Here is a 23,706-nt window from a genome sequence, read left to right as displayed (position 1 = left end):
TAGGCCAGAATCATTTACTTGCTGAGCCTGGACCTCAAAACCGACCCTACAATTGACGCCGTCTATGGGGAGAACTTGTGTCTCGACAAGTGAAATTGTAAGAAATGGAAGGATCAGGTCCGTGCCAAACCGGACGTACAGATTCCCAACGGCAGGACAATTTTTTGAATCTCGAACGGGAGAAAGACCAAGACAAGCAGCGAGAGGGCAGTGTGAACACCTCCCACACGAGCAGGAGCCGCTCGAAAGGGAAAGGTCATGCATCCCATAAGCGAAACGATCGAAAGGCTTTACAGCAAGAAATTGATGACTTGAAGAAGAAGCTGCGCCGAGCGCAGCGAAAACGTCCTTCACCCGGCTCGGACACTAGCAGTGATGAGGATAATGAATACAGGCGGAGATCAAGAACCCCTCCAAGAGAGACTTTTTCCTATGAGGAAGAGCAACCTCGCAAACGCGGCCACAAAAGCCCATCTTACTAAGTCCTGGCCAACGATGCCATGAGCAAGGCCCTGGATCGCATCTCCCAGTTGCCTTTCACGCGTAGAATAGAAGGGGTAGAGCTTCCTCAGCGGTTCCATCAACCAACATTTTCCATATACAATGGTCGGACTGACCCAGTAGAGCATGTAAGCCAATTTAACCAGAGGATGGCTATCCATTCCAGAGAAGAGGCGTTGATGTGTAAGGTGTTTTCGTCTAGCCTGGGACCTATGGCGATGAGATGGTTTGATGGCCTTAAGCCAAATTTCATAAATTCCTTTAAGCAGCTGACACAGGCTTTTGGTTCCCGCTTCATCACCAGCAGCAGAGTCCCTCGGCCCCTAGATTCCCTCCTATCCTTATCCATGCGAGAAGGAGAAACACTAAAGGCCTATTCAGACAGGTACTGGGAAATATATAATGAGATAGAGGGAAATTACGACGATGTCGCCATTAGTACGTTCAAGAGGGGCCTGCCGACGGAGCATGGCTTAAGGAAATCCCTAACTGGGAAACCGGTCACTAGCTTGCGCCAACTCATGGACAGAATTGACAAGTACAAAAGGGTCGAGGAGGACCAGCAGATGAGGAAGGGTAAAGTGAAGGTTGTCCCTCAGGAGAGGAGGGACTTCAGGTTAGACCGCTTTAACAACAGTAACAGGCTGAGAAGAGACTACGCGGAACAGTCTGGATCCACTAGGGCACAGGTAGTCCATGCTGTGTTCCAAGAACTATTACACAAGATCTTAGAGAAGGTGAAGTGCGAACCATTCTTTCAATGGCCGAGCAGGATGGCAGGTGACCCCTCGAAACGTAACCAGAATCTGTATTACGTGTACCACCAAGAGCCGGGTCATCTCACTGATGATTGTAGGAATCTGAAAAACCACTTGGACCGGCTAGTCCGAGAGGGGAAGTTGAGACATCTATTACATCACCCTGTGGGATGGCAGGAACAATCAAACATCGAAACCAGGCAAAGCGCATTGAGGCCGCCCATTGGCACAATAAATGTCATCCTCGCCGCACCTGGAAGGACCGGATCCAATCCTCTCAGAGTAATGTCAGTGGGCAGGCTCCCGTCTGAAGCCGATGACAGGGAATCTAAAAGGGCCAGAGCGAGTTCCACGCCCTTAATCGAATTCTCGGATGAGGACAAACTGGGAACCCTTCAACCCCACGACGACGCCCTAGTCGTCACGCTCAGAATTGGGGGTTATGACGTGAAGAGGGTGTTAGTTGACCAAGGCAGTGCCTTGGAAGTAATGTATCCCGACTTGTATAAAGGATTGAACCTGAAGCCAAAGGACCTGTCGGCATACGACTCCCCTTTGGTCAGTTTTGAAGGAAAAACAGTCACCCCGAAAGGCATGATCAGGCTGCCTGTACAAATAGACTCAGACGTGGTGGAAGTGACTTCATTGTGGTGGATACGAACTTCATTGTGGTGGATGCGTACTCCCTTTACACAGCTATCGTGGCCCGACCATGGCTTCATGCACTAGGGGTTGTGTCATCAACCTTACACCAAAAAGTGAAGTATCCGTCAGGAGGTCAAGTCAAAGAAATAATAGGGAACCAAGCGATGGCCAGGCAATGCATGGTGTCCACAATCTCACAACGACCAAATAGTGAACATTCCACTTCAGCCGAGAATGGCTTATAGCAATTAATAACCCCGATCCCAGTTTCGGGTAGTGGAGGACTAGCCATAGAGGTAAGCTGTGAGGATCTGGAGAAAGTACTCGTCGGATCAGACCCCGAGAGGTTTTTTCAGGTCGGCTCAAAATTACCGCCCCAAGAGAAGTCAACACTAATTGATTTTCTCAGAAAAAATGTAGACGTATTCGCCTAGGACACCTACGAGGCCCCTGGGGTTGACCCAGATTTCATTTGCCATCACCTTAACGTTAACCCGACTATAACACCTAAGAAACAGTCTCTTCGGCGACCGTCAAAAGAACATGCAGACGTTGTGAGAGAGAAGGACACAAAATTGAAGAAAGCGGGGGCTATCAAGGAGGTATTCTACCCCGAATGGTTAGCCAACATAGTCGTGGTAAAAAAGAAGAACAGGAAATGGCGGGTCTGCGTAGACTTCACGGACCTAAACAAGGCCTGCCCGAAGGATCCCTTCCCCATGCCACGGATAGACCGATTGGTAGATTCAACCGTCGGACACCCCCGAATGAGTTTTTTGGACGCCTTCCAGGGCTACCATCAGATACCTCTGGCCGCTAAGGACCGAGAAAAAACTGCTTTTATCACCTCCGTTGGAAATTATCATTATAAGGTGATGCCTTTTGGCTTAAAGAATGCTGGGTCAACCTACCGAAGGATGATGACCAAGATGTTTGAACAGCAGATGGGAAAGGGTATTGAAGTTTATATAGATGACATGGTGGTAAAAAGCAAATTGGTGGTCGACCACGTCAGAGACCTCGGCGACATCTTTCGAATTCTGAGAAAGTACAAGCTACGACTTAACGCGTCCAAGTGTTCATTTGGGGTGGGATCAGGGAAATTCTTAGGTTACATGGTGACCCACCAAGGCATCGAAGTTAACCCTGACCAAATTAGAGCTATACATAGCCTGCAGCCACCTCAAAATCCCAAAGAGATCCAAAAGCTCACCGGCATGATAGCCGCTTTAAACCGTTTCATTTCCTGCTTAGCGGACAGATGCAGACCTTTCTTCCTCCTATTAAACAAGTGGAAGGGTTTCGAGTGGACCGAGGAGTGTGCTTTAGCTTTCCAACAGCTTAAGGAGTACCTCGCCTAACCACCAATTATGTCCAGTCCTGAGGCCGACGAGGTGCTATTCGTCTACATTGCTGTGGCCTCTAATGCAGTAAGCTTAGTGCTAATCCGAGAAGATAATGGCACGCAACGGCCCATCTACTACGTAAGCAAATCGCTACATGAAGCAGAAACACGTTACCTCCCTCTCGAAAAGGCCGTCTTGGTAATCGTATAAGCCACGTAAAAGCTCCCCCACTATTTTCAAGCATATACCGTAGTTGTGCTAACCCAACTTCCGCTGAGGTCCATTCTTCAAAGTGCCGACTACACCAGCAAAATTGCAAAATGGGGAACAATTCTGGGCGCCTTTGACATTAGATACATGCCCCATACTGCTGTGAAGGGTCAGGTCCTCGCAGATCTAGTAGCTGAATTTACAGAGCCCTCACTAGAAGGAGGGCGAGGGTCACTAAGCCCTGACGGGAAACTGATCGGCACAATCTCTCAACATGAACCGAATTGGTGGAAAGCACACATTGATGGCGCAGCCAACCAGAGGGGCTCAGGCGTGGGGCTCGTTCTGGTCTCCCCCGAAGGGATCACCATCGAAAAGTCGTTGAGGCTTGGTTTCTCGGCCACGAATAACGAAGCAGAATATGAGGCACTATTAGAAGGAATGTCAATGATATAGAAATTAGGTGGAAAATCCGCGAACATGTTCTCGTATTCAAGACTCGTCGTGGGACAAGTAAATGGGGAGTTAAAGGTGAAGGATGAAAGAATGCAAGAGTACTTAGTCCAAGTTAAACACCTGCAGACCCATTTTTGTCACTTCAATCTGTCGTATATGTCAAGAAGCGGGAACAACCATGCTGATTCTCTTGCAACGCTAGCCACCTCTTCGGCTCAGCCACTTCCCCGGGTTATTCTCGTAGAAGATCTCTACCGCCCAACGACGACGAGGGCAAACGAAATACAGGTCCACAACATCAGGGCTGGGCCTAGTTGGATGGACCCTCTAGTACTGTTCTTAAAGCACGATACTTTACCGGACGATAAGAACGAGGTCGACAAGATTAGAAGGAAGGCCTCTCGATTCTGGTTGTCCGAGGACTCCAAACTGTATAGGCGCTCATTCTCAGGGTCGTACTTGCTGTGTGTGCACCCAGAGGCCACTGAACTCATCCTGGAGGAATTACACGAAGGAATTTGTGGAAGTCATACAGGGGGTAGGTCCCTGTCCCATAGGGCCATAACGCAGGGTTACAGGTGGCCGAGCATGCAGAAGGAGGCGCAGGAATATGTGAAGAAGTGCAACCAGTGTCAAAGGTTCGCTCCTAATATACACCAGCCTGGCGGAAACCTTAACCCGCTGTCCAACCCTTGGCCATTCACGCAGTGGGGCCTAGACATCCTGGGACCATTCCCCAAAACGGCAGGGAATAAGAGATTTATTCTCGTCGGCACAGATTATTTCACGAAATGGGTTGAAGCCGAGGCGCTGGCGAATATTAGGGACGTTGATGCCAAGAAATTTATTTGGAAAAATGTCGTCACTAGATTCGGGATCCCTCACACACTGATCTCGGACAACGGCCTCCAGTTTGACAGTAAAGCTTTCAGAAGGTATTGTAGTGAGCTGGGAACTACCAACAGATACTCCACACCAGCTTACCCGTAGGGTAATGGGCAGGTGGAGGCCGTCAACAAAACCATAGTGAATGGGCTGAAAAAGAGGTTAGACAACGCGAAAGGGAGGTGGGTTGAAGAGTTGGCCCATGTCTTGTGGACATACCGCACCACACCTCGCAGGTCCACAGGGGAAACCCCCTTTTCGATGACCTATGGGGCCGAGGCTGTCATTCCACTGGAGGTAAACTTCCCAACACAAAGGACCACTGCATTCTGCCCCGGTGCCAACAACAGACTTCTGGAAAAAAGCTTGGACCTCATCGAGGAAAGAAGGGAAAGCGCAATGGTCCAGCTTGCCCACTATCAGCAAAAGCTCAAGCAAGGTTACGATGCCAAGGTAAAGTTGAGGCCCTTGGCACCTGGGGATCTGGTACTGAGGAAGGTCCTTGGCACTGCGAGAAACCCTGCATGGGGGAAACTCGGACCAAATTGGGAAGGCCCATATCGTATCACCTCCATAGCCGGCATAGGAGCCTACTTTTTGGAAAATTTGGATGAACATGTAGTGCCACGCCCTTGGAATGTAAATAACCTGAAAATGTACTGTTATTAATGAAAGACATAATTTTTGGCGCCACATTACTGTACAGCTACTTGGACTAAGTGTTAAACAGAACACAAATCCTGTCTGGCTCCTCGGACCACAGACTTAGGGGAAATTAAGCTCGAAGCCATTTTCACTAAGTGTTAAACAGAACCCAAGTCTTGCCTGGCTCCTCGGACCACAGACTTGAGGGAAATTAACCTCGAAACTATTTTTCACTAAGTGTTAAACAGAACCCAAGTCCTGCCTGATTCACAGACTTGGGGGAAATTAACTTCGAAACGATTTTCACTAAGTGTTAAACAGAACCCAAGTCCTGCCTGGCTCCTCGGACCACAGACTTGGGGGAAATTAACCTCGAAGCGATTTTTCACTAAGTGTTAAACAGAACCCAAGTCTTGCCTGGCTCCTCGGACCACAGACTTGGGGGATCGCTATTTTTCAATAAATGTTAAACAGAATCCAAGTCCTGCCTGGCTCCTCGGACCACAGACTTGGGGGAAATTAATCTCGAAGCTATTTTTTTACTAAATGTTAAACAGAACTCAAGTCCTGCCTGGCTCTTCGGACCACAGACTTGGGGAAAATTAACTTCGAAACTATTTTTTCACTAAGTGTTAAATAGAACCCAAGTCCTGCCTGGCTCCTCGGACCACAGACTTGGGGGAAATTAATCTCGAAACTATTTTTCGCTAAGTGTTAAACAGAACCCAAGTCCTGTCTGGCTCCTCGGACCACAGACTTGGGGGAAATTAACCCCGAAACCATTTTTCACTAAGTGTTAAACAGAATCCAAGTCCTGCCTGGCTCTTCGAACCACAGACTTGGGGGAAATTAACCTAGAAGTTATTTTTCACTAAGTGTTAAACAGAACCCAAGTCCTGCCTGGCTCTTCGGACCACAGACTTGGGGGAAATTAACCTCAAAGCTATTTTTCGCTAAGTGTTAAACAGAACCCAAGTCCTGCCTGGCTCTTCGGACCACAGACTTGTGGGAAATTAACCCCGAAGCCATTTTCGCTAAGTGCTAAACAGAACCTAGGTCCTACCTGGCTCCTCAGACCACAGGCTTGGGGGAAATTAACCTCGAATCAGTCTTATCTAATTATTGACTATCATTTTCTACATATTCATTCATTCATGCTTGGTTTTCAACAGTTAGTGGCGGAATAGACATTCATTCATGATGAAAGCAGAAAAGACAGTAGAACAACATGATTTAAAAGAAAACGACACCTTTCATTGAAATCCAAAAGCATTGTTTTACAAACATCAACAAAATGAAATATAAAGGGGTAGCTACAAATAAAATCCTACACTACTTTCCTAAGTCTAAACCCTGAGTAGGCTCGGGTTGATCATCTGCTGCCTGAGGTCCCGGAATAACCTCCTTAACCTGTGCGATAACATCCCTGATTGAGAGACTGTCCTCGGGCGACTTGTCCTTCGAGGCCGGCTGCACGTCCTCAGCTTCAGGCATAGGGGAGTCCGAGGCTAAAGCCTTCGTTGAGAGAGGCTCCTCAGGGGCAATCGCGTCCGGAATCTCACGAATATCTTCCGAAAAAAAGATATTCTCAACTTTCCAGAGATCGGAGTCCGCTGGAACTGCTGCCTGATCCAAGGCTACACCTCAAGACATGGTGATGTAATCCCTGCATACGGCGGCCACCTCCTCAGTTAGCCTAACCTCAGTGTCCCTGACTTCGCGATCATATAAGGTCGCCACTGCTTTCTCGGCTGCCTCCCTGGCCACGCGAGCCTCCTCCTTGACCTTTGCAAGCTCAGCCTTGAGATCTGAGACCGCCTGCTTCTTTGTCGCGAGTTTTTCCTCGGACTGGTGGAGCTGTTGGAGCAGATCCTCAGCCTGCTTTGTGGTGTTTTTAAGGCCGGCCTCCGCGTTCGCGCGACCCTTTTGTGCCTTCTTCACTTCACTGGTCAGGCGATCCTTTTCCTGCCTGAGGGCACCGACAGCCTTCTCGGCAGTAAGGCGGGACTGAGCCTCACTGTGCAGGTCCTCGCGAGCCTTCTTGGCCCATTCCTCAGCAACAAAGATTTGTTGGGTGACCTGCGCCAGAAAAGTAGAGGCCTAATTAAAAGAAAATGACGAAAAAATAGATACGTAATGAGAAGACTAGATAGGAGAAGTCTTCACTTACCATAGCCATGTCCCTCTTCAGCGACATGAAAAGGTCTGGTTGCCGAGTAACCCGAAGACCCTCCATATCTCAAGGCAAAAGGAGGGGCTGTTGCAGGGCCTCGGCTAAGAATGACGCCTGTCCTCGGCCAGGAATGACGTCTGTCCTCACTGGGCTTCCCAGAGAGTTGCGTCCCAAGAGATCGGAGCGCCATCCAACTCGAGCTGTGGCGACCAGGTCCGCTATTCCCTCCGAATAGCAGCCTCGTCTCGGCTGTCAACGGACCTGGTGCTCTTCTCCTTGGGCTCTTTGCCTTTCTTCTGATGCTTGGCCTTTTTAAGGACGACCTCGCCCTCCTCCAATTTCTCCACGAGCCTCTTCCGCCTCAAATTGGGCATAGGCTATAGTGCTTGGTCGGACGTGGGAGGAAGGGGAGGAGGAGCCTTGGAGGTAGTTTGTTCTTTTGGGGCATCCTTGGAAGATTGCCCTTTGTTCCTGTTGGAAAGGAGGCCCCTAAGACTAGATCTGGGTTTCAGATCCATGCCTTCTTCCTCGATTTCTTGGCTGGTATCAACTTGTGCAAATACCAGACCGAGATTGGGGGCTGTCGAGACTCAGTCTAGGTCTGAATCGGAGTCTGAAAGCTCTACTAGCCTGGCTGACACCTCTCCCTCCTCAGCGAAGTGGAACTAGTCTATCTGATCCTCCAAGGACGATTGCGAGGAACCAGCTTCTTCCCCAGGGACAACTGCTACGGGAAGAATGCGCTGAGCAGGTAGCTGGACAGGAGGTAAGTCTCTCGAAGCGAGAAATCCCGGTATGGACACGTCAATGTGTGCTAATCTTGGACTACCGGCCCTGATGGCTTGACCAGCGTCCACTAAAGATCGAGAGAGGGGCACGTAGTCCAAAATTAGAGGAGCGGCCCACAGTTGCCCGTCCTCGCTCACGTAAATCTCAGATCTTAGAAGAAAATTGAGTGCCAGGACGTTGACCAAGCTCAGCCGAGGAGACGTTCGCTCCTTGTCTACGAAGCCTAAAGAAAGGGTTACGTTAGTCCGAGGAGGCAAATAAACAAAACCAAAACTGAAAAAGGAAAAGAAAGCTCAAAACTGGGGTCCCCTCCAGGGGATCTAATTCTATGATGCCCAACCTGGTGTTCCTGCCCTGACCGGACAGTGAATACCATCGTACCATGGTCCGGAGACGATCAAAAGGTCGTCCTTCAAGCCTTTGTTGGACTTGGGAAGGCAGGATATCAACCTCACCTCGTCGGACTTGGACTTTAGGTAATATGAGTCACAGAGGCTATGACATTCATATAGATGAACCACGTCATGCCATGAAAGGCCGAGGTTCATCTGATTGTTCAAGGCGTCTATGCACCCTAGGATCCGAAACATGTTCGCGACGCACTAGTGGGGGGCCAACCTATGACCACGCAAATAATCCCTAGTTATCCTCCCCATTGGGATCGTCATTCCTCCTTTCACGAAGGCTATCATTGGAATGACGACCTGCCCCATCTTTCTCTTGATCAAAATTTCCTCCAAAGGGCAATACTTTAGACCTACTGCCTGCGGAATACGGTACTTCGCCCTGAAGCCTTCCATACCGACCGGAGAGTCTACCATTTTCTCAAGCTTACCCATCCCCCTAATCCTAGGCATCGCGAAGATGATTTACTTAAGGAAGAACGCCGGGAAAAGGCAATGGAAAAGAAATGTGCACTTACGGGTGAGGAACTTGCCGGGAATCTTCAAGGGAATGACTGCGAAGACTTGAACACTTTGAAAGGGAAGGTATTGGAGTGCTGTAGGTGCTTGAGTGCTTGTCCAAAAAATGGGGAGTAAATGCCTTTAAAAATCTTATATACCCGAGAGAAGCTAGACAGACATACTCCCGCCTAGAGAAATGGAAATAATATCAATCGTTGATCTGGCACCTAACCCTCGGATTGAAAGGATATGAAACCGCTAAACGCAATAATTAGCACCTCATGGGTCATTAAACGCCTTCAGCATTAATGAGGCACGTGGAAAGCATACCTCCGCACAGGTGAAGCAGAAATCCACAATAAATGATCCTATGAATGTCAAAATCCTGCCTTTCCTCCTCGGACAAGAGAGGAAGAGCCGGAATTTTGAGGGGCTATTGTAGGGGTAAAATTCCCAAGTCAAACAGTGGGCCTTGGGCCCTGTACGGAGTCCAGCCATGACCAAAGGGGAAAAGGGGGACCAAAAGACTTTCTTGCCCAACCCTGTTGAGCCCAACTTATTTAAAAGACGTCCAAGAAGGAATGTCTCCTCGGACGTACCAAATACGGGTCCAATGTGCGCCCTATCCATAGTGAAGAATCATCTCAAACAAATATGGGTAGTAAGGATGAGCCTCACAAAACAGGAAGAAGGAAGAAAATGTAAGACGTCCAGGGGGAAATCACAACTACCGCATTAAATGCAAGGGAGCTACTTTTCCAGCTGCATTAATGTGGTTCCAGTCGCATTAATGCGGAGAAGACTGGCGAACAGTGTTACATTGGCAAATGCAACTCACAGAAAGATAGGGTGGATATTCGATGGGACAGGCACTCAAGTGAAGGTCCTGATGATTAACAAGTGTAAGACTCTTATTAATTTAAGGAGGCTATATAAGAGAAGGAAATCCCCATGAAGAAGGGAGATAAAAAAGAAGGAAGAAAAAGGAGATAGAGAGAGAGAGAGGAATGCTATAGTCTTTAATCAGAACCAGAGTTGCACCCATACGTCTCCTCGGACCGAGTATCCTATGGACATAAAGGAGATAGTTTTACGTTCAAACTGCTGCATGACTTACAATTAACTAACATTCACTTCGTCAAGCCTTAGTTCTGTAACCCGTTCTCTACAAATTCATTGTCTAGCTTTGGGCCAGAATCACTTACTTGCTAGGCCTGGGCCTCAAAACCGACCCTACAATATATATAAATATTTATAACAAAAAAGTCAAACAAATATATACCAGACAAAAAAAAAAAAAAAAAAAATTTATTACAGATTGATAGTAAACTAAAAGTACCAGAAATATATACATAAAATTAAACTTTTGAACTTTCAATTTTGTGAGAGTGAGAGTGTAAGATAGAGTATTTTATCCAAAACAAGGTAGTTTTTAATGTGAAACTGGAATGCACTAATACTAAGCTAACCACTTACTTCATATAATATTAAATTATTAATATAAATTTAACATCAAATATATATATATATATATATAGGTGCGGTGTGGTGTGGTTTTCTTATCATAAAGCTGCACACTACAGTGCTATGTAGTTCACGACTACTTGTGGTGTAGTGTGATTACTTCATTTTGTCGGCAATTTTGGTCAATTTGGGTGCATTCGTATGGTTTGGTAAACACCCCTCAATTGACTGGGTTATGCCGACTGGAAAAGAAAAGGCCATAGTTACACATAAAACAGAATAAAGAAGGAAAAGTTTTTTTCTTTGGTAAATTTTGGCTAAAGGTTGTCATTGATAAAAGTAATAAAAACTAGTACTTGCTTTCTTGGTAATGAGATCTATGCAGGGTATTGAACCCACAGACTAGCAAACCCTCGTGCTTGCTTCTAAATTTTGCAGGCAATTTTGATCAGTTTGGGTGCGGTCGTATGGTCTGGTAAACACCCCTCAGTTGACTGGCTTATATTAGAAAAGAAAAGGTCATAATTACACATAAAACAGAATAAAGAAGGAAAAGTTTTTTCTTTGGTAAATTTTGGCTAAAGGTTGTCGTTGATAAAAACTAGTATTTGCTTTCTTCGAAATTAGATCTATACAGGGTATTGAACCCTCAGACTAGCAAACCCTCGTGCTTGCTTCTAAATAATCATCCCTCTTTATCAAAAGTATTACATATAGTGTTAAGTGTAAACGTTTTCCTGGACAACACAATCCATATTAGTGCATGAAAATCTGAACGGTTCATACAAGTTCTTAAAATACTTTTTTTGTTTTTGCTAAAATCTCAAAATATTATTTATCTATTATGAAACAAGTAATTTTATCACAATTTTAATTAAATGACATTCAAGATTCAAATACTCCCACACACCAATTATCAAATTATTACAAAAAATAAAATAAACATTATTTTAATAATTATATAAATTATTAATAATATAGAAAAAGTTTAACTCACTCATTTAAATATAAAATGGATAGTTAGGATTTTAAAAAAGAAAATTAGAAATGTTTTATAACACTTTAGGTGGCGTTTGGTATGTGGGAATCCACCCCCGGCATCCAAATTTCTTAGAATGTGATGTTTTGCAATCTAGATGCATTTGGAATGTAACTATTCTTATGTTTGGTTTATTCTTAGAAATCTTAAAGGAATTATTTATTTTACCGTACTCTTCTTAGATTTATAAACCCAAAATCAATTTTTTTTAATCTTCCTCTAAATAAATAATAACAAACAAAATATAAAATTAAGACAAATTCATTAAAACTATAGTCTAACATTTCAAAATGACATATATAATACAAAAATAACTATTTAAATTCTTGTTCTTTATTAAAATCAAAACATCCTGTTTTGTTAATAAAAATAAATATTTTATTTTATTTTAGCAAATAACCAATCCCAAATAGGAGATATAAATATTTTATTTTATTTTAGCATTTATGTTGTTGTGGCAAGAAGAGGTAAAAATAAAACAATAAATATTGATGATTTGTTTTATGTTTTATCTCCAATTTTTTTTTTGATAAGTATATTTTATCTCCATTGGTTAAATTATAAGTAAAATTTGGTAAAATTTTCAATTTATAACAAATGTAATTTTTTAAAACTTAAGAATTTGTATACTCACCTATTTCAAAGGAAATTCACATTCATAAAAGAATGAGGTTAAGTAGGAATTCAGATACTTGTGTGATTTGCAACTAAATGTAGGAATCTTTTAACATTTCTAAGAATCCTAAAATATTGCTATGTACTAAACTACCCTTGGAGTTTAGAGAATGTTAATACTCACCCAATGCATTGGAAAGTTAACACCAAGTATCACACAATTTTTTCACAATTATCTTATATAATAGATTGTGATTGACTTTTTAGTTGTCCTAAAATTTTTACCCACCAGACAGGGTTAAAATTTTTTTTAACGTTTGGTTTAGGAACCAAAGCATATTCCTTTTGTTTAACAGTGAATCCTTTGTTTTACCACCCATAGTTTTCGCGTCTCCTTCTTTCCACACTGGTTTCTTTCTTACTTTTTTTGACTTTTTATTTCACGACCACGTTGTCTTTGGGTCCACATGACTATTGACCTCTACTGTGTGCCACCACCACACCGCTCTCGCTTTCTATAAGACCAAACAAGAAAACTATGATTATAATAACAGAGAATAGATAATAAACAAAGAAACTCAAAACTGACGCGACTTTGGATCATAGAGTTTTTCATCATTTACATTCCTCATCTTCCCACTGTGTCGGTTTCAATCAGATCAGTCCCTGTGTCTCTCTCCTGATCATCAGAAAATGCATTCCAATCACTTGCTCCTTGAGGAGCCCATAAGAATGGCCTCAATTCTCGAGCCATCAAAGCCTGTAAGTATTTCACTTTCCACTCTCTGTGATACTGTTACTAATTCAAATCAAAAATCAAGGAAAAGGGTTTATTTTTATTTTCAGAGTTTAGTTTTCTTTGTTTGTTTGTTACTTGAGCAAGCAAAAACATAGTTTTTTTTGGGGTAAAAGTGTTTGGTTTTTTTTTTTTTAATCTTGTTTGGTCCCCCACCATGTCCTTTTTCTGCTTGTTATCAATCCGTTTGGTTGCTGGGAAAATGTTTGAGAAAATATTATAATAAAAAAAGTAAATTGAAATGTGATTGATATATGGGAGATCTTTAAACAACATAATTTCACCTCTCAGAAGTGATTAATACTAGCATTTGCTTATGATAAATAACTACTTGTGCCAAAAAGCCTAAAATATTAGGATATTAGGATACTGGTGAATTTGTTTACTTTATTCATGAGACGGATAAGTGGAATTACACAAAGATATGATTTGAAATAAGATCATGCTCTTATAGATAGGGGTAGGTACTTATTGATGAAAAAATGAGGAGAGTCACTTTAGATGGTTTGATCATTGATCAGAAGAGAGTGATTAATGCACCAATGATAAAGAGTGAGTTGATTCAAGTTGAGGGAACAGAAAAAAGTAGAGGAAGAGCAAAAATAATATTAGTAGAATTAGTAAAAAAAGACATGTTAATTAAGGAAGTAATTGAGAGTATGAGTTTGGACAGAACAGAATGGCAGAAAATAATACATTTGACTGAAGCAGACTAGCATGTTGAGGATAAAACTTTTGGATTAAGGCTTGGTTGTTGTTCTGTTGTTTACTTAATTTACCTGGTAATGAAACTGAAAAAAAAAAATTTGGGATAGGAAAAATTGTGGTGTTCCTGTATTGATTATCTGTGGAATCTTTGTTTAGGATTGACACAAGTTTATGTTTTGTCATTCATGTTTTTAATGAGATGTTCTCTGCAGAGTTTCTTTCCTGCAATGACGAAGATTGTTGGAACGCTTGGTCCAAAATCACGATCTGTTGAGATCATTTCTGGCTGTTTGAAGGCAGGAATGTCTGGTATTTCTGGACCTGTTGCCTTTATAATTCCTTATCTCTTCTATTTTGCTTTATCCATGGTTGATAGTTGAGACTTGAGAGAGCATATTATACGTTATATGAGTCTTTATGTCATTGTTTTTGTGGGTTTTGAGAGATATGGAATAACTTGTTTAACGGAACTCACTAAGTTCTCTTGCTCAGTTGATTGGAGGTTTGTATTTACTTGGTCACAAATATTGAGAAATACATACTAAAAACTCTACTTTCTTTTGCATCTATATGTTTTTCACACAGACTAAAACAAGTCATCAAGTTAACATGTACTTTTTGTTTTTACTTTTCTTGTACAGTGGGTTTCCCCTTACTAAGTTCTACTGTCAGATATGGACTTATTTTTGGGGTTAAATTTAATGTACTTATGTTCATATTTATTTTTTTGGGTATATGTTAGTGGCAAGGTTCGATTTCTCATTGGGTGATACTGAATTTCACCAAGAGACACTGGAAAACTTAAGGACAGCTGTCAAGAATACCAAGAAGCTCTGTGCAGTAAGCCCAACATTCTTGTGTTCAATACTTTTCATAGTTTATGTTCATATTAACCGTTTGTGGTCAATTTTGGCTAATAATGCGATTTCCCCCCTGAAATGACTTGCTACCCCCAATTTACTCTTTGAATTCTATGCCTTGCAAAGATGGATAATGTGAACTTAATTTTTTTTTTTCCCTTCTAATTCAGGTAATGCTAGATACTGGGGGTCCAGAACTGCAAGTTGTCAACAAAACTGAGCACCCCATATCCCTTCAAGCTGATACATTGGTCATCCTGACACCTGATCAAGAAAAAGAAGCTACTTCAAATCTCTTACCCATAAACTTTAGTGGGTTATCAAAGGTAAGCATTTTATTGTTTTGTTTTCTTTATAATCTATATTAATTTTTGGCTTAATATAAAATTGACATTCTGACAAGGGTTAGGCCATTTCTGTAAGATATATGTTTAGGCCCAAGTGCTACAAGCTGTTTTGCCTTGCTGAAAACCATCGTATTATTGGCATAATTCTGCTGCATCTTTCTATTTGTTTTAAACAGAATATGAAGTAACAATTTTACATCTATCCAATGCTTTACCAAAAAAATGGCTACATATATTCAGTTGACTGACTTTTGGTTTCCTTGACAGTCTCTAGACCATACTAATCATTAGGTATTTGTTCAGATTGTCACTATACAAAGTGAAAAAGTTACTATAATCAATTTGTCTAATGGAATTTTTTCATATGGTGGGAGTGCATGTTCTTCTTTATTATGGACTTCTGCACAATTTTACCCTGATTTACTGCAACTTTTTTAATGTTCTATAAGTAATTGCAACTTATGTATGCACTGGTGTTTTTTTTTTTTAACTTGAATGTGATTGAGTATTATTTCTGACCAGGAGGCTCGTTCTTGCTGTAGGTCTTCACTATCATGTATAAAAACGGAATCACTCATTTTTTGGAATCTCAAATTGGCTTTAGATTAAATTGAGGAGTAATATCACTCAGTGAAGATTTCTGCGTACTGTTATTTTTAGAAATTGGAAATAAAAATAGTGAAGACCAAAAACATTAAATTCAAAATCTTTAAACTGAAGGAAAGTTTTTGTGTTTAATCCTTGCTGCTTATGCCTTTCTTTAGGGATTTTGCGCTAAATCAGATGTTTGCACTTGTCTACAAAGTTAGTATACTGCTAAGAAGGATTTTCTGCTCTGCCATGTCTTTTTTTTTTTTTTTTGAGATAGTAAGCTGGAATTCCTCATGAAATTGTATCTTCTTTCGAAGAGTTTTCTTTTTCCACCTATTGTTTTTTCTGGCTCCCTCTCCTACATCTATGATGAACATAAGGAGAATTGTAGAATTATATTCTAGTTATTTGTATATTTATTATATTACATTTGATTCATTGCAGCTACATGTTTGGTGGCACTATTTCCGTATTTGAAGTTAATTTATTCTTTGCAGGCAGTGAAGAAGGGAGACACTATATTTATTGGTCAATACCTCTTTACAGGGAATGAAACTACTTCAGTATGGCTGGAGGTAAGGCAACGGTGAAAAAATGAATTTAATTATCAGGTACATGCTGATTGGACATGATATGTAACTTATGAAATTAGGCATGTCGAATCACCTATTTGCCTAGTCAGACATTATCTGTCATGATCACGTTTTTAAGAATGAGACAGAAGTAACTAGGTTGCTACTAGGCTGCCCATCTCAAGTATGCTTATTCTTACAAGCAATGCCGAGGATCTGTACTTAGAAAAATAAAAGGCTGTATAAATTCAAGAAACTTGAAAAATTGGATTTTATATGGTTGTCTGTAATTCAAGAATTTCACAAATTCCAATTTCACTATGCAGGTCTCTGAGGTGAATGGTGATGATGTGGTTTGCTTGATAAAGAATTCTGCTACCTTGTCTGGGTCGCTGTACACTTTGCATGTCTCCCAAATTCATATTGATCTACCTACACTCACTGATAAAGATAAGGAGGTAAGTTCTCTGTTTGCACCAGATACTATGAGCATACAAAATTAGCCATGAAAGGTGTTAATAAATTTCTTATCACTCATTAATGTTTGCAAAGGAATGGCTGTCTTTTTATCCTAAAATTTTCCAACGGGAACCTTTACTATGGTGTTTCTTTTTTTTGAAAAATATTACCTTTTGGTGACATTGCTCAATTGTCATCCCTTCTGATATCCACCAAAAAGTTTTATAGTCATATTTATTAGGCTTATGTTCCTCATAATTCCATTAATAGTGTCATTGGGCCCTGCTTTATTGACATTACTTAAAATGATATGATTAATGAATACTTCTGATAATCCATTGATATATTATGATTGTCTTTCACATTATAAAGATTATGTATGTCTTGATTATGCAAAATTGGTTTTGGGGCCAACTATATGAAAAAGATTGGTGCAGTTTCCCCTCTAAAAGATTGATTTGTTCTTATTAACTTCTTTCATGCATTTTGTTGATTGAAATCAGGTTATAAGGACATGGGGTGCTAGAAACAATATAGACTTCCTCTCGTTGTCGATTACACGGCATGCAGAAGATATTCGCCATGTAAGAACTATTCCTGCTGGGAATTCTTGTCTAGTTCATTTTTCTTAAGTCAATTATATTATTAAACCACTCCCACTCTCCCCATCTTATTCGTTCTTGTTCTCTTATATTAGCTTCCGTCTTTATCCTTGCTCTTTTTTATTCGATCTTAACTTAATGACAGGTTGGCTTAAATTTATCCTTTACTGCAATAAGTTTTTTTCTTTTAATTAATTCTTACATTCAGCTGTGATTGTTCTTGCCATTGTGCAGGCCCGGGAATTTATTTCTAAATTAGGTGGCCTCCATCAAACTCAAATTTTTGCAAAGATTGAAAACGTAGAGGTGAGGTGCACTAACAAAAGTTATTTTCTTTCAACCATCTCCTAACCACCATATTTACCACTAAGACACAAATGGTATGCTTAGCCCCACTTGTTGTGGGTATAATCATCTGTGTCTAATTGTTGAAGTGATGGTAAGGAATGACAGTAAGAATAGGAGTCATACATAAACAGTCAACAATCTTTTTCCCTTTCAAATTTATTGTGCTTCAATTTAATTTGAATATGCATTTTCTTCTTTCTCATGTATTCTTGCAGGGGTTGACTCATTTTGATGAGATCCTAAAAGAAGCAGATGGTATCATTATCTCGCGTGGGAACTTGGGGATAGATCTCCCACCAGAGAAGGTCAGTTTTCAAATCTGAACATGTTATCAATTTGATGTTGCTAGTCAATGGGCCTTGGATTCAGGATGAGGTTACAGGCTTGATCTTACACTCTGGATGTTGGATTACCACTTGTGTTTTAACTGTTAGGTTGGTTTATGTTTGTGCACCATCGGGGACCTGTAATGACATGCTGGTAATTCCTCTGAAATTTTCAGGTGTTTCTATTTCAAAAGGCTGCTGTTTACAAGTGCAACATGGCTGGAAAGCCAGCAGTGGTTACTCGTGTTGTGGACAGTATGACTGACAACCTGAGACCTACTCGTGCTGAAGCAACAGATGTTGCCAATGCAGTATTGGATGGTAAATTTCAGAGTTCTGTCATTGAAAATGTTCTACTTATTTCTTTTGGTGGATGGCCATTGTATCAGTGTTTTCTGGATGTCTTTTCTATCTTTTAATGTGAGAGAATATACCTCTGCTATTGTTTTAGCACTCATTGATATTGTCTTTTCTTGAGAATTGCTGACATCTTCAAATAATAATATAGGCGTGACCAGTCTGGAATCTTATATTTTTTGGGCTCTTTGTTTTTCAGGGAGTGATGCGATTCTTCTAGGTGCAGAGACCCTGCGGGGATTGTACCCAGTAGAGACCATTTCTATTGTTGGAAAGATTTCTGCAGAGGTAAATGTTGCTATTTTTCTTTTGTAGTTTTTCTCTCAACCCCCACCTTGTACAGGCACTAGGGGAATTTTAATTCTGAAAAAATTGGGGTCTGTATCCAAATTAGCTTCACTGTTATCTTATTTCCATCTAAAGCTCCTTATGAGGCATAACACTGGAGCAGTCTTCATAAGATTTTGTTTTTGTTTCAAATAGTGCCTCAGCATGCACTCATAAAAATTAAAAATAGGGCCTCAGCATGCAAGTGGACATTCGTACTCTTAAGCCCAACTGGTAAAATGCCTTACATGGGTTTTCTAAGTGGTGACTACCCTAGCTTTTTGTTCTAAACCTTGATGCAGAAGACTTTAAATCCAGTCTTTTTATCTAAAAATGATTAGACTTATTATTCCTCATCAGTAAAATTTTTTAGTCTCCAGCTTAATTGTACTGTCTTCTATTGTAATAAACATTTTATTGGTAGTCTCATCTCGGTAGGGACTTCCTATTAATTATACATATATTCTTCTCAAAAGTTTGCAGGACTTTCTTGTTCCCCTTTTTATAAATTTTTTCCTCAAATGAATTAAGTATTATTTTCTTCTCTCTATCTTTATCAATCTTTGGGGTTACTTCTGTCACATGCTGACCTTGGCTGCTGATCATTTGCACAGGTCTTGTTTGACAGTGATACAAATTTCAAAACTTGAAGAGAATGAAATAATCTTTGTTGTTATTATGGCACATATGCCATGGTCTGGATCATCAAAAGTTTATTCAACAGAGAAAATAATGGCCCTGAACTTTGTGTCTCCTCAATGAGTACATTTTAGATTAAAGGTTATTAACTAAAATTCTGACTGCAGGCAGAGAAGGTTTTCAATCACGACCTATACTACAAGAATACTGTCAAATATGTTGGAGAGCCAATGACCCACTTGGAATCTATTGCTTCCTCTGCGGTACTTGTGACGTTCCTGTGTTAAATTTATTCTATTGTTACCATCATATAGATTGCTGACGAAGAAGAAGTTTTTATTTGATAAATGAAAGATATTCAGTCCCTGCTAAAACATTTTCTTTTTCCCTTGTGTAGGTTCGTGCAGCCATCAAGGTGAAGGCCTCTGTAATTATTTGCTTCACTTCATCTGGAAGAGCTGCAAGGTCTTCCCCCTTTCTTTTTATATTTTTTTTACCTTTTCATTTGTGGTTATGCACATGGGTATCTTGGGACATTGAGTTTTCATAAAAATTAGTTTTGTTCTCTTTTTATTCAGGTTAATTGCAAAATACAGGCCAACAATGCCTGTCTTGTCTGTTGTCATCCCTCGGCTTCAAACAAATCAACTCTGCTGGACTTTTACTGGTGCTTTTGAGGTACATAATTTTTATTTATTTATTTATTATAAGGCTTCTGTTGCGGCAACTTTATCTTTCTCTCTCTGGCAGACACTAGATTGAAGCATTTTATTGTTCTTGACTTGTTGGGAAGTAGTTCTACCCTAAACCAAGGAACCGGACCTGGTAAAAGTGGGGTTAAAGTGGCCCACTTTGACACAAATTTATTAACACTAAAAACTAACCTGCAAAAAATCGTGTCGTGTTTGCGAGTCATGTCAAACGTTGCCACCCTTGCCTCCAAGCCCTATAAAGTTAGGAGCTCAATTCCAGATCTGAAGCAGCAGCAGCCACTAAAGAAGCAAACATTATCTTATCTCATTTTTTTCCAAAGTAGTTCTTGCGTTAGGCATTGCATCATATGACTGCAACTGATGCTTATTATTGATACCTTTTTCTTTTGATGATTTTCTGGCAGGCAAGGCAATCACTAATTGTTAGAGGCCTTTTTCCCATGCTTGCAGATCCTCGTCATCCGGTAAGAATTACATTTTGTTGATTGAGATACTTTTTACTCAAATACAAAATTGGAGGTGTATTATCATCTCTCTCTCTAAATTGTATAACTTAATTATCTTGTCCCTCACACCCCCCCCCCCCCCCTCTTAAAAGTGTAGAAGATAGAAGTCATACAAATGGAATTTCATTGAGCTAATGCACCCACTCTAATAGATTTCTCATTTTACAACAAGATAGTATGTTTTACTGAACTAAAATTCATTGAATTTTCTAGCCACCCCTTACCCTCTCCTCTCCACCAATCTCAAACGTACCCCTAAGGTTAAGTTTCACATAATTACTTTCTTACTTATCAAAAAAATAGAAAAAGTTTCACATAATTACTAGAATCCTATTATTTTTATTCCCTAGTCATCAATTGTAGATATGCTATTTCACACGAGTAAATCAATGAGGGTTAGTTTGGCTAGACGTGTTGGTGAAAAAATGCAAATTGTAAGTGTTGTTTAGGAATAGAAGTAAAAAATGTAGAATCTTCAAATTGTGCCTATGATGCAAATTTGGGGTGTCAACCAACAAGACTCCACACCATCTAGAAGTTTTGGGGGAAGGGGGATTTGAACCTTAGACATCTCCATTAAAAAAACCAGGAGGTGCCAATTGAGTTACAAGGGCTCTTGGCCCAGAAGTTAATATTACCATTCTTGATCCAATCCTGTTGACCCTGTCCAAGCCTACTGAGTTCAGAACAACTGAATTGTGGACTTAGTTTGGTTTCTCAGGCCTTTTGCCGAAACTTTGTCGAGATATAGAGATATTAGGTATGGTATAGAAGTGAATGGTAGAAATGTCTAGAAATATTTGTGTAGCTAATGATGCATGTACTAAGTACTACATAATGCGGCATATTCATTTCTTCTGATAATATCATAGAATATCAATTATGATGATTTGTCTATCATCGACTGATATTTTCCTTTCCTAAGTTTTGCTTTACTACCCCATTAGATGAAAGAAAACATGCTCGGTTTTTGCAGGCTGAGTCAACAAATGCAGCAAACGAATCGGTTCTAAAAGTTGCTTTGGATCATGGCAAGGCGTCTGGTGTCATAAAGCCTCATGATCGTGTAGTTGTCTTCCAGAAAGTTGGTGATGCGTCTGTTGTGAAGATCATTGAGCTTGAAGATTAGAACTGCTCTGGCATTTTTTTCCGAGTATATTTTTATTTGGAGTTCTCTACTGCTTGCCATTTCGTGTTTAAAAAATAAGCAAAAGATATGTGCAAGACGTTTTACACTAAGACAGACGGCAGTTCTTACTCTTTTGCTCAACTTAGTTGAAGTCATCAAACCTTATCTTTTCTGTGTAGTACACATATCTACATGTTCTTGAAGGAAGCTGTTGTGAATTCAACTCTTTTATTTTGGGTTGCTATGTAAAAGTTGTAGGGGGCGACCAAGTCTGTATAAGACCATAGTAGCACCCATCTGTTGAGTGCTGGGAATTCATCTCTTTTTACATGCAGATTTTACTCCATGGTTACCAATGCTAGGGCCTATATAGTTGGAGTTGCCATCATATACAGTTTTGATTGCATAAAAATTGTTCTGAGGATTATTGTTTAAGCATGAATGACTGGTTGACCTAAGTCAGTGATATTGTGCTTCAGTTTGGAGACCTCTTAATACACCAACATAGTTTTTCATGGAGTGTTTTATTGTGTCTAGAGTATCAAGATGTTCAAAGATTAATAACATCATCATAGAACAATAGAACATGAATTTGTAGCAATTGAAAAGGCCAACTCATGAGGGGTGAATTATTTCTCAACAAAAATGCAAAATTTGCTAATTTGGACAGGATCTTAATAATTTAATTTTTATTCAAACTTTAGGTGGGGTAAATGTAGGGATTAAAAGTTTGCGGGCCAAATTGTGATGATACCAAACTGAAGTGGTACTTAATTATCTTACATATATAAAGCAGTACTCAAGAATTAAACTTGAGCTACTCCTCAAGCATGTGCAACCCAAAATGGCTTTGCATAAATGTGAGTTCAGAAGCTAGTGATGGGATCATGGGAGTTTCTGATGCATGGGTGTGTTCGTGGTGCGGTGCGGTTTTGGACTATTTTTAGTACTGTATTTTGCAGTGCGATTTAGCCAAAATCATAACTGCACCACACTTCAATTTTGTGATCACATGTGCGGTGCAGTGTGGTTTAGAGTTTAGCTAAAATTATAACCGAACTGCACCTCATCACCTCATTTTTGCGGTCACATATGCAATGCATGTATAAGATACGGTTTGAAGTTTGTATATTTTTCAAATTTTGGGTTTTTTCTGCCCAACCCAAAATTGATTTTTCCCTTTATTTTGGGCTAAGTTTTAAATTATTGAGCTAGTTTTTCTTTATTTTATGCTGGCTTTCCTAATCAACACTTGCTAGGACTATTAAAATTTTTGTTTTTGTTTTAAAAACTAGGGCTATTAAACTATTAATAATATATTTAATATTTAAAAAATAAATATATTAATATATAGAGAGAGTGCGGCTTGTGCAATTTTCTTATTATAAAACCACAAATTGCAATGCTCCATGCGATGCGGAGTGGTGCAATTATGCTATATTGTGGGCAGTTTTGGTGCAGTTTGGTGAATACCCCAACATAGAAGTACTTGCTCTTCAGTAAGAAATAGGGAATTTTTTTTTTTTTTTTTTTTTTTTTGGTAGATACTAGAGAGAATGATATCACTGACATTGAACTAGGATTCTGGGAAGCCAAAATATGCAAATTTACAAGATTCAAATTGCTGCTCTCAACTATTTGTCGGAGAACAAGTGTTATCTTTTTAGTCCATTCTAATTTCCAAAAATTAGGCAAAATATGAAAATTTTAAATTAAAATGGCCATGCTTTCTCAATAACATACTCGAACACTATTTTTAATTTAAAGGAAAAACCAAATGATGGTTTGAGAAATGGTAAATTCACAACACCTTCATAATATTATCACAAGAAATTTTAAGTCGCAAACTATTACTGTTGGGTAAAAAAAGTAATGTTGATAGTGAACTTAAATTATAAACAGGAATAGTATGCATTACTTTTGTTTGTTCATCGAACTTTAATTCATCCAAGTGGTTGGTTTGATAAATTAGGCAACATGTTGCCTTATTCATAA

The 23,706-nt window shown here is 40.2% G+C and overlaps 2 protein-coding genes across 2 annotated transcripts; both read left to right on the top strand.

Annotated features, from left to right (window-relative positions):
* The first annotated feature begins 500 nt into the window (after positions 1 to 500).
* Positions 501 to 1,988, top strand: LOC115985195. Its single transcript, XM_031108162.1, has 2 exons — positions 501 to 886; positions 1,049 to 1,988. The coding sequence occupies exons 1-2, from the start codon at positions 501 to 503 to the stop codon at positions 1,986 to 1,988; spliced, it is 1,326 nt and encodes a 441-aa protein (XP_030964022.1).
* Positions 1,989 to 12,963: 10,975 nt separating this feature from the next.
* Positions 12,964 to 22,169, top strand: LOC115986623 (pyruvate kinase 1, cytosolic-like). Its single transcript, XM_031109830.1, has 16 exons — positions 12,964 to 13,193; positions 14,148 to 14,244; positions 14,678 to 14,775; positions 14,966 to 15,121; positions 16,231 to 16,308; positions 16,632 to 16,763; positions 17,268 to 17,348; positions 17,601 to 17,672; positions 17,930 to 18,019; positions 18,217 to 18,361; positions 18,597 to 18,685; positions 19,531 to 19,626; positions 19,761 to 19,828; positions 19,942 to 20,041; positions 20,481 to 20,540; positions 21,559 to 22,169. Exons 1-16 carry the CDS (start codon positions 13,125 to 13,127, stop codon positions 21,709 to 21,711), a joined length of 1,584 nt encoding a protein of 527 aa, XP_030965690.1. The 5' UTR covers positions 12,964 to 13,124; the 3' UTR covers positions 21,712 to 22,169.
* The last annotated feature ends 1,537 nt before the right edge of the window (positions 22,170 to 23,706 follow it).

The sequence above is a fragment of the Quercus lobata genome, chromosome 4 (genome assembly GCF_001633185.2).
Source record: "Quercus lobata isolate SW786 chromosome 4, ValleyOak3.0 Primary Assembly, whole genome shotgun sequence".
Taxonomy (NCBI): Eukaryota; Viridiplantae; Streptophyta; class Magnoliopsida; order Fagales; family Fagaceae; genus Quercus; species Quercus lobata.
The sequence above is the reverse complement of the archived record's forward strand: the minus strand, read 5'-3'. Positions and strand labels throughout refer to the sequence as shown.